At 30.4% G+C, this 12466-nt stretch overlaps 1 protein-coding gene across 1 annotated transcript in view; it reads right to left on the bottom strand.

Annotated features, from left to right (window-relative positions):
- The window catches only part of LOC142320308 (visual pigment-like receptor peropsin), a 38438-nt gene that overhangs the window by 19427 nt on the left and 6545 nt on the right, over window positions 1-12466 (bottom strand). Inside the window, exons 3-4 of the mRNA XM_075358016.1 lie at window positions 12294-12421; window positions 669-756 (exon numbers count right to left, since the gene is read on the bottom strand). Of these exons, the coding sequence (XP_075214131.1) occupies window positions 669-756; window positions 12294-12421 (216 nt within the window). The remainder of the gene's footprint in view (window positions 1-668; window positions 757-12293; window positions 12422-12466) is intronic.

Here is a 12466-nt window from a genome sequence, read left to right as displayed (position 1 = left end):
GGTTAGGAAAGGTTAAGGAAAGGTTTAAGGAAAACTTTTAAACCAATCAGGAGGACTTTTGAAGTTGTAGGCAAGAAGATTAAGGCAATAAAGCCGTGAGCAAAGGAAAGAAGCACACAATCAAGTGAAGCTAATTTAGAAGTGATCCTGATTGTCGCTGGGCAAGTGACAAATGGACCAAAAGACAAGATACGTTTTGAAGTAAATAAAGATTTACAAAATTTGATTACTGAACAGAAGTAAAAAGAATAAGCACAAGATTGAAACTAGTAAAAAGTTAACTTATGAGGATGATACAGGATCTGCAGATTCTAAAATTATCTTATAAATAAATAGAAAATAAAAACTTGTAGGTGTCTTTCCATCAAACATAAATTGCTTGCATCACCAGTACTTTCTTATAAGTTTACTACGCAATTATTGTTTACCTATTCCTGACTTCTGTGATGGAGCTCTTTGCCTTTCATCCAGAAGGTTCATCATGAATTTTCCAGAAAGTTTCCAGAAAGAAACAGTTGGAATCGGCTACAAAAATTAGTAATATTATCAAGAAATGATAAAAATGGTTCATTTAATTGAATGTAAAACAATTTATATATTTAAAAGAAAAAAATTATACAGATTAGAAAAAAAAAACTATTAAGAGTAGATAAAACAGTAGACAATACCTTCCAAAATTAAAAAATGGTAGAATAGCCCAGAACAATGACATTAACCATACTGCTAATGTGGAACCTATGTAATTCTTCGTATTACCTAGAGACAAAGATTAAAATTATTAAACAGCAAGTAATGATTTGAAACTGATTTCAACACTTACAAAAATATCCAATCTCTTCTAAAATGCCTAGAATTTGTACTTTTATTTTATTTTTTTTAATTTTTATAGTAGCTGTTTCCAACCTGTTGGAACATTGCAATCCAGATTGCCATGTTCCAGCATAGTTACTTAAGAATTCAACAAATAAATAAAAAAATAGTGAATAAAAATAACAGTTATATTTTTATTCAAAAGTCACGCAGTATTCTCTTACGTATTGCTGAAATACACAAGATGCTGAAAGAGTCTTCACTATAGAAAACAGAATTATAAAATGTGATGACAGGTCAAAAATACGATAAATAAAATTAACTATAGAAAAATAAAACAGACTTAAGAAAATTCTTTGAATATTACAAAACGAATATCAATCAATTTTTTTCAAATGTTTTGGTTTTATAAAATTTTAGTTAATTTCAAATTAAAATTAAATAACTTATTTAGCATTAATTTTTTTTTTAACTTCAATAAATCAAAATTTAAAAAAAATATTAAATAGTATTCAATAGTATTATTGAAGTTACTTCTATTGATTTTAAAAGTTTTTTCTTATTTTTAAATCACATCAACTATTAAGGTTAATATCAACTACAGTGGGGATGATTCATCATTTTCCGGTACTCTAGCCAGAATTTAATGAAGGACTTTTGCATGCTACCGCCTGTACTACCAATCTAGTTAGAGTTTATTTAATTTAAAATTGTTTAGTTTTTTTCAAGTACGGGTAAGCTAACAAAAAAATCATTGCAAATATGAAAAAGAGCTGTTCACAAGAAATACAAACTATGACTTGATAAAAATAAGAAAAGAATGTTGATGTTGAGAATGAGGTAAAATTATCTGAAATGAAGTAGAATGGACTATTCTTTTATTTTAAGTTTTTCAACTGAAGTTCTTGAAATTTTTCATGACATTGAATAAAATAATGACTGCAGATTACATGTTAATACAGTATAGCAGTACAATACAATATTAAAAGTAAAATGTGAGGATATGAGTTACATGCCACAACCACAATAGTTGTCGACAGCCTATCATGAATCACTCCTAAAAATCACAGAACCATTCTTAAGAATAACAAATTTCATGCCAGGCTTACCAAGGAAACCCACCGGGTTGGTCTAGTGGTTAACGCGTCTTCCCAAATCAGCTGATTTGGAAGTCGAGAGTTACAGCGTTCAAGTCTTAGTAAAGCCAGTTATTTTTACACGGATTTGAATACTAGATCGTGGATACCGGTGTTCTTTGGTGGTTGGGTTTCAATTAACCACACATCTCAGGAATGGTCGAACTGAGAATGTACAAGACTACACTTCATTTACACTCATACATATCATCCTCATTCATCCTCTGAAGAATTATCTAAACGGTAGTTACCGGAGGCTAAACAGGAAAAAAGAAACAGAAGAGGCTTACCAAGGAAAATGAGAAGTGAATGGCTTCCTGTTACCTTTTTACCGAATCAAATTTAAAGTTGCTATCATTATGACAAACTCACTGAAATGCAGATGATATTCAGCCCTATAATTGACAGCTTCACCTTGTTTATGGTAAGAACTACCTTCCTTTTTACTGTCCTCTGAGAATTACCATCAGGTATTACTTCAGAGGATGATATGCATGAGTGTAAGTGAAGTGTAGTCTTGTACAGTCTCAGGTCGACCATTTCTGAGATGTGTGGTTAATTGAAACCTAACTGGTATTGAAGAACACCGGTATCCACAATCTACTATTCAAATCCGTATAAAAATGACTGCCTTTACTAGGACTTGAACACTGGAACTCTCGACTTCCAAATCAGCTGATTTGCGAAGACGTGTTCAACACTAGACCAACCCAGTGGTTATAAAGAACTACTTGTATACAATGTATACTTGTATACTTGTCCGGCAATTGAGTTTCTTGTTCTTCTTCTGAACTTGATAAAATGTGTGCCCGTTCTTCTGGTGTTGTAATATAGTTCTCTTCGTCTCTAAAAGTGGTTGCCGGATCCCCAAGTCGTGGTGCTCTGAAGCGTTTGTTCTTTCTAGCTTTTAATAGGTCGTCGACTGATTGCATATTTAAAATATTAGATTTGGTTAAAATCAATTTGTTGTCGCTAAGACGTACAGCAATGTGTAGTTGTTTCATATATGTGATATAAGCAGCGTACCGCGCTCGCTATTTATATACAAAAACGGTCCGAGAGAGAGAAGAGAGAATATGAAGAGGGAAGGGGCAGGATAGGCAATGTGTATCGTAGACTGCAACGATGATATAGAAACGGTGGCTATGTGTGTGTATTAATATTACTGTACCATAGCTAGCTAAATAGATTGCTATACCGCACACAGCTCGTCCCTCCCCACCGCCGCATGATCGCGTACTGGATACTTGTCCGGATCTGGGAACCAGATCCCGCCTCACACCTTACAGACGAACAGCATGTCTGAATGTATCGGAGGTTCCGGAGCCAAGGAAAATGAGAAGTGAATGGCTTCCTGTTACCTTTTTACCGAATCAAATTTAAAGTTGCTATCATTATGACAAACTCACTGAAATGCAGATGATATTCAGCCCTATAATTGACAGCTTCACCTTGTTTATGGTAAGAACTACCTTCCTTTTTACTGTCCTCTGAGAATTACCATCAGGTATTACTTCAGAGGATGATATGCATGAGTGTAAGTGAAGTGTAGTCTTGTACAGTCTCAGGTCGACCATTTCTGAGATGTGTGGTTAATTGAAACCTAACTGGTATTGAAGAACACCGGTATCCACAATCTACTATTCAAATCCGTATAAAAATGACTGCCTTTACTAGGACTTGAACACTGGAACTCTCGACTTCCAAATCAGCTGATTTGCGAAGACGTGTTCAACACTAGACCAACCCAGTGGTTATAAAGAACTACTTGTATAGTGAGTACCATTACTCAGACAGTAAAGCTCTAGTGCCTCTTATAACTCAGGTGCTTCATATGCATCCTGAAAGGTTGGGATAAATAATGTAAAACAATAAATTATACATCTATTACTATTGTGAAATGATTTTATACCTTGCTTTAACTCAGTATGGGGAGTAATGATGACATCTAACAAAAATTATTTTCAGATTATCCAGAAAACTTACAATGGTACCACAAAAGGAACTTATAAAATAAAAAATAAATACAAATTTGGTGAATTTGCTTATAATAGGGATTGAACATATATTTTTAAAAATTATATGGATTTAATTAAAAGCCACCTTTTTTAAATTAAAAGTAACTTATATTAAATAAATATATATATAAAATTGCATATATTAAATTTGCAGAATAACATTTCTTTTTTAATTCTAAAAGATTATTAAGTGGTGATGGTAAGTGATAATGTTTCAACAGGGGCAAGAATGATGCTTTTAATAAGGTATGCAGTCATATGTTTTATTTCCATTTAAAAGTATCCTAACAGAAAAAATGTTCAGAACAAAGTTGGAAAAATTTCTTTATATGTAAATCACACCTTTTGAACATTAAATTTAAGTGCAGAATCAAAATAATTAGACAAATGTTTGAGTGTTTATTTTTTTAGGTTTGAAATTCTCATTACTGATATAGTTTCCAATTAGATAATTGAAAGAATGCTAAGCAGTTGCTTATATAATCTTCAATTACTTTATCACAAATAAAGTAAAAAAGAAACTAAATTTACATACCATTACAGCATATGGAATGATATAAATATTTTTTTTAATCTGGGTATTGTGTATTAATTTAATGAAATGTATCATAGCAAGAGAATTCAGCAACAAACTACTAGCTGACTTTTTAAAATCTTTTTTAGGCAATTATATACTTTTAAAGTGATTTAAAAAAGTTTTAAATATTGAAGAAAAATTATGACATCCTTTCTTAATTTACAAATTTAAGACAATTTTAGTTTGTGAATGAAAAAACATTGTAGAAAGAAAGAATTGTTATATATTTTAAACTATTCTAAATATTTAATAATAGAATAATATAAGGGTATTTTAGCTACCCTTCTATTTGTTATTTTATTTTAATAAAAATTAAAAAAAGAATAAAAATAGCTGAAATAGATAATTAGGATAAAAGTTAAAGTTTATGTTTTAACTGATAAGCATATATAAAAAAAAAAGACTTCAAAGGACAAAAATAGAAAATAGGAAAATTAAGACTAGAAACAATTTTCATAAAAGTTAAAAAACATAAATCATAAATATGTTTAAAAAGTATAGGAAGTACATTTGACCATCTCCTAGGTTTTACTTTTTGTAGAAACCACCCTTTTAAAACTATTCATCAAGATTATATTTGACCACACATTTACATATTTGAAACTGAGGAAATTCTGTTTTTCATTCTGTTTGATTACAAAATACAGAACCTTCTGATATCTACTTAACCCTGATACTCTTTTACTGTGTTAGCAGGGAAGTTTTGATTTCAATCAAAGTATTTTGTAACAAAATGTAGTATTAATGGTTAGATAGTGCTAAAGTACATGGTTAGGTAGTAGTAATAGTATTTTTGATTGCTAAGTGGAAAGTTGTGACATGAAAATGAGTAACAAGTTCTACTATAGTGTTACGTTACAGAACTGTAACCAGTGCTGTGTGTTTGAAGGATTAGTGAGTGGTGTTCTACTGACAGCCATAGCACCATTACTTAATCAATTCTAAAATGCATAAGATAATGTATTAATTACATCTTAGATAAGATGTTTAATGTTTGTATTTCTCTTTTACATTCCACATTTCTGCTTAAATTTGAGTTGATTGATACACATTATTTACAAAGTATATTTTTCTTCGTATAGTAGTGAAATTTTTATAATTGATTTCTTTTGATGTAATTTTAATTTAAAGTTTGATTTTCTCAGACACTTTACATTTCCAGCAGTATTTTAACAATAAGTATAAAAAAATGAATCACTTACTTTTAAATTACTTGAAAATTGTTCTTCCAAAGGATATTTCCAGAGTTAATTTGTACTGTTCCTTTAAAATTGGAGTTAACAGAGATACTTTACGTATTAGTAGCTGTCTAAAGATTCTTTAGGCAGTCCTTTTGTAAGTAGTCGAGTAGTATAACTGGCCTCTGTTGTGTTGGTTTTTCATAAAATTTAGTATGTATGTAGATTTTATATTGTTCAAATGTGTTGAGATTTTGATTTATTTATAAAATTTTAATTTTGTGGTTAATCTCTTTGTCTGTGCCTTGGTTCAGATGGGTGAATTGTAAAACTTGATTCTACTGTTATGTGTTGTATCTGCATCTATGGATAAATGTTGTCCAGTCTGCCCGATCCAATACTTTAGCAAGTATTACAGTTTAATTTGAATTCTATTTGGTTGCTAAGTTTGTCCATATTTGTTTTGTCTGTAGTTTTGAAAATTACACATTAGACACCTTTCTTAAAAATGTAGGCAATTTTATTTGATGTTTGGTTAATCCATAATTGATATGTTTGTATTTTTTAGCATCGTTTGACAAAAATTATTAATCAATGTAGATAAATTTTCTACTGAACAAATCTTCCTTGGTAAGGCTTAATTCCTGTTATTACAAATCCATAGGTCCATATAGTTTAGCTTAAGGTCCATATATAACTGAAAAGTATCAGTAAATATTAATGTGCTTGTTGAATGTGGATAAACATTTAAAAAAACACTAATTATGTCCAGAAACATTAGCGGAAAGAGGGCTTTTCAGGCTTTAATTGTTATTTATCAGTACTGTTCTCACAACCATATGAATAATGCACACAGGAGGTGCATTAGAGCAAAATGAGCCCTGACTGGGTAGTTTTTTTTATGAATAAAAGTAGTATTATTTGTATGTTATATATTATTTATTATATATTTCATATATCTATTTATTTGAAATATCAAGGTAAAAATAAAGCTAATATTTCCATTAATAGTGGGCAAGATCAATGTTTATTAGCTGATAAATATCACCTCAATCAAGTCCTGGGAAGGGTAGATTGGGCTTTACATTATTTTAAATTTCTTTAAAATTTAACATACTCTAAGAATAGGTAAATCTTTATTCAGGCCATTCAGAATGCTTTCAAGAAACTGACCCTTTTTACTTTAATACTGACCTATTTTTACCCCGCTAAATTTGGGAAATTTATAGCTACTTAACTGGATATATAAACTATAAACCAACTTAACAATGGCTATAATCAAATCTTTGAATTCAGCCGTTTTTACAAGTGACAAAAAGGCACTCTTATTATCACCTTAGAAAATATGAAAACACTCTTTCTGATTAAAATGATCAAAGTATTTACTTAGCAGATTCTTTTAGCTAATCTTTTCAATATCCATTTGAGTAATGAATTTTCCTATTCAACCAGAGCTCACTAAATCTTAACTAATTATAGCACAGAATTATTATGAACAATCAAATTATTGAAATGGCTCAGACAAATTGCAATATCCAGAATATTTTATTAATTATAATATTGTCGCATGTTCACACCTCCAGCAGGATACTGAGAGATTGACAATTTAGAATGTTTATATAATTACAGTTTATTGGTTTAAAAACATGAACAATGACAGTGTAATAATAATAATAATAAGTGCAAACAATTAACGAAAAATAGTAAATAAACCAATATTAATCATAGTGATCACAACCACAATAATAATCAGGATAATAAAAATAAAAATAATAATAATAAAATCATACAAATAAAAAAAATCTCACATTAATAATTAGAAGACAGTAATGGCAACAGTGAACAATAATAATATTACATGTCAATAACAAACAAATAATCGTAATGTCAGTCATAATAATAAACAGAGATTACATACAAAACAGTCATACATATTACATCCTGATGATTAAAATAATCGTCAGGATTTATTTGCAGTTAGATAAATAATGAAAACCAGAATTCAGTCCCCATTTACAAAAGATATGGCACGACTGCTAGTCTTAACATTTTTAACCACTAGTCTTGTATTAATAACAATAGTACAATAGATAAGAGAAGTATAGAGTTTTTCACTGCCACCTTTGCTGTTCACAAATAAAACTACTCCAACAGTTTATGAGTGAAATTTAGTACATTGTCTCTTTCACTTATAGTCTTAGAGTAACTCACTGATAGTATTATTTGTTTACTGGAATTACTCGTGGCATCACCTTAATTATATCGAACTTAATTCACACTGGAAATTCGTGCCTTCACTGTCCTCCTCACACAATACTCTCACTGACTAACATCTCACAGACTCACATCGCAGCTTCTCCTCGCTAAACTGATGTCGGCGTCTCGCTGGACTGGTTGCAGAACTGATTTTTAAATGGTTTACCCCATAGTATTTATACTGCTATCTTCTTTACCTGTCGCATTGGACCCAACTCCAAGTGTGAGAATGATCGACCGAGTCTGTTCGTTCTCATGCATTTCTTAACCCGGTCTGGTAAATCTTCTCATGGTACAAACATGTGTTTATTGTGTGTCAGAAGACAGTATTACAGAAGATGATAGTTAAGCGAACCTGTTACCTTTACTAAAAGGGTTCCTTTTAGTCCCTTTCTAGATTCCTCCAATTATTAAATTTTCTACTATTTTCTATTTGTAGGAATCTGTTACTCAGACCTGCTATACCGGTCTTGTTACACTATCTTACAAATTCTTCTTGTATGCAAATTATAAAAGAGTTTATAAATCAGGTTTTTCATAAGTGTCTCTGTATAATTGTTTAGATCAGTCATATTTCATCTACAAGTTTATTTTTTATAAAATTAAATAATTATAAACATTTTCATTTTAGTTAAATTTGGTATTGTTTATTGTTATTATGAAAGAAATAGTTAGCTCGGCAAAAAGATCTATATGAATCAATTTTCAGACTATTGTAAATGTTGAGACTAAAATCTATCAAATAACTTTTAATAGTGCAAAGAAGGTGGAAGAAAAGGTGAGATATAAAGTAATCTGACAAAGTAACTACTTTGTCAGATTACTACTAATAATATTATTACTAATTATTACTACTAATAATACAGTAGTATTATTCAATACTACTGACAAACATTCTTACAGTTATTGACTGATGAAAAGGGAGAATGCTTAGATCAGTTTTACTGATCTAAAGGGAGTTTTAGATCAGTTTAAATGTATCTGAACATGTCATATCATGGCATTACAGAAGTGTGATAAAAAGAAAGAGAACTAAATTCTAATTTATATTTAAACTATCCTTGTCAGTGTTAACTGATTTTTTTTCTATTCCTCTAGCCTGAAATACATTGGTGATGAGAAAGAACCAGTTTCTGTTTAGATGGCATTTCTTATTTATTTATTATATTTTTATTAAATTTCATTTAGTATATTTTAATTGGTGTGAAATAAAATGGCCATTAGTCACAAAAAAATTCCAAAAACATATAGAGTATGCCAAATGCTCCTAGCGTTGCTATTTTAAATGATATGTAGGACTAGTTCATTGAATATGACTTTAGCAGTTTTTTTTTGTTTGTTTAGCCTCTGGGACCACCGTTAGGTATGCTTCAGAGGATGAGATAAATGATTTGTAGCATGTGTGAAAATGCCATGCCTGACCGGGATTCGAACCCGGGACCTCCGGATGAAAGGCCGAGACGCTACCACTTTGGCAGTTGGAGTTTTACTTTACTTCACGTCCTTTCCAGGATGCTACTCACATAAATTCTTACACAATGATTGTTCTGTCAGTAATATAAGTCTAATAAACCTAATTACTTAAATATTTACCTAATTGTCTTATGTTATTTGGATTATATTATTTTATTTATAAATTACAGTGTAATTCCTATAACTCGAATATTCAAAGAATAAAAAAATTCACTTACGAAAAATTCGAGTTAGAAAACATACACGTTACGAAATTACTACCCACTGTAAATTCACTCACGTAAAATGTACAGCACTACTTAACAAAATATTGCATTTTTTCATATACCGTCTTATTATATCACAGCAATATTATTACATAACATGATTCAGAATTATAAATACAGTATACGTTATGTACTACTGGTTTGTATACATATATATTATGTTTGTTAGTAAGTTAAACTTATCTTATCTGAAGAATATTTTATTACCGCGGAAGACACTAAACAAAATGTAGGCTAATAAATACACACGAAAATAATGAAAATTAATCACATTTTTTCTCACTGATAATCACTTTATTGCACAAAAATCGTTAATGAATGAAAAATACAAAAGGCTATACTTGTTATGAATAGTAAAAAATATCAATGTTGTATATAAAACACAATTCGGTTTTAAATTCTAAGATTGTGTTTTTAAACGTTTTTCAGATAAAATAAAAACAATATTAAAATTTAAAAAGAAGAATAATTGGCTCTTTCGTAAAAAAAACTGAATTTAATTAAAATCGATTAAAAAAAAGTTTTGATAGTCGTCTGACGTTTCTTCTGATACAGTGTAGTCAACCATTTTTTCTACATCTGCCACCGCGGAAAAAAGCGATTCTGGTACCTCACGTTTTGGCTCAACGAATCGTCGAATAGACTCAGTTATCTGAAACTTCCATTGAAGTTGTGGTGCGGCCCGCAGGGTAGTTCATCATTGTTATCCGAATCGATCTCTATAGGGTCATTCTCATTTATCTTTGCGTTAATCGTATTGATTGCAATACCTTCGTCAGTAAGGTATTCGGCTATTACCAAATTTTCGTGTATAAAAACATAATCCCGAAAAGTTATTTCGCTGGGCATTAATTATCACCACCATTATTGTTGCTAGAACAAAGGTTTTCACTGCAAGTTTGTTCACATTGCGACAAATTAACTTATTGCTGGTTTTTAAATCCAGCTTTTTCAAAAGAGTTAAAAATGTTTAGCTCAGTTACATCATTTTTTTTAACTTCCCACGGGCAATGAAAAAGATTAATTTCTGGTTTTTGCCTTTCTTCTCAACCATCTCTAACGTTTTCATTATAATCCTTTTCCTGTACATTTGCTTAAAATTTTGTATAATGCCCTGATCTATTGGTGGGAATTTAGAGGTAAAATTTGATGGAAAGAAAACACATTTTATCGATAATAATTCCTGAGGAAACGATTTAGGATGTGCAGGCAGTTGTCAATAAGAAGAACAATCTTTCTATTTTTTTAATGATAATAACGATCCAATTTAAATAAACATTTTTCGCTGATTTCACTAGTAACCCACGCTTTTCTGTTGGCTTCGTATTGAATAGGCGAAGATTTAACGTTAGCAAAACAACGAGTTTTATTTTAATTTACCAATTAAGAGAGGTTTCAACTTTTCTGTCCCCGACATGTTCGCACCTAAAAGAACTGTGGCGCGGTTTTTATTTCGTTTCCCACCATGGCATTTATCACCTTCAAAAGTTAAATTTTTATCAAGTAAACATTTTTAAAACAATCCGGTTTCGTCAGCGTTAAAAATGTCCAATTCGTTGTATGTGCTCATAATTTATTTTAGCGTACTGTTTATCTACGTATTACAAACTTCTTCATTTACACTGGCATTGTCCACAAACATTTTTAAAAATTATCCCATGCCTATCTTTTAACATATTAAGCGTACTCAAACTAGCTTTGAAATTTGCGAGACAAAGTAGTTGGCATTTTCACGTAAAATTGGTCCACTGATAGATAAATTTTGATTGCGACTGTTTTTAAAATATTCTAAAACGGTTTTCTCAACAATGGGATACTTGTCAGACTTTTGATAACACGTTCGTTACGAAGGCTACCATCTTTCAATTTTTTTTCACGGTTTTTGTAAACCGTTGTAAGCGTGTTGGGTGGTATATCGAATACCGATGCGATCAAGTTTTTCTTCTTTTTTCCCCTCGTTTATTTCCATTATGAGCCTTGTTTTATCATCATCTAATGACAGTATTTTTAAATTTCTTTTCGACATTAGAAAAAAAAACAGAAAGAGTGTAAACTACTAATCAAACTGAATAAAAACTAAACACTTAATCGTTGTAAGGAAAGAATAAGAACACCCTTTATAGTAGCAAACAAACCAAAACGGGCATACGAAAAATTTTCATATGAGTTGAGACGGTTATAGACACATTGACCGACACTTCTTACGACAAACGTGTACCGGTGAATACTGACGTGTGAGTATAAGATTTTGCTTCCCTCTTTACTATATGTTGATTCATCCTTTTTTGTTATCGCATAGTAGAGGAAGTGGATCACGCTTATTTCATATTTCTGAACTGCAAATAACATCGGTAATAAGGCCTAATGTTAAAGATGGTTTTTATTTTATTTTTTGTAATAAACTATTACAAATTTTTTACTTCGACTTATAGGATTTTTGTTCGAGTTAAGAATTGTATTTCCATATAAGGTAATACAATACGGCCGGGAATTAGAATAAATTTTGAGTTATAGGTATTCGAGTTACAAGAATTTGTCTGTATATTATTTTCATTAAATATTTATTTTTTTATAGTTACCTATATATGATGGTTGAATTAAACATAGACATTCCCTTGCCAAAAACATAAGAGACATTATTTCTGCTACACTGAAAAATTGATGTAGAAATGCGAAGAGTTTACAGCAAGCATCACCAAATAACCATCTAAGGAAAAAGATAGATATTTCATGTAAGATAAAAATTGAAAAA

This window comes from Lycorma delicatula, chromosome 2, assembly GCF_047948215.1.
Source record: "Lycorma delicatula isolate Av1 chromosome 2, ASM4794821v1, whole genome shotgun sequence".
NCBI classification, from domain to species: domain Eukaryota; kingdom Metazoa; phylum Arthropoda; class Insecta; order Hemiptera; family Fulgoridae; genus Lycorma; species Lycorma delicatula.
Note: the sequence above shows the minus strand (reverse complement) of the source record. Positions and strands in the feature narration are given on the sequence as shown.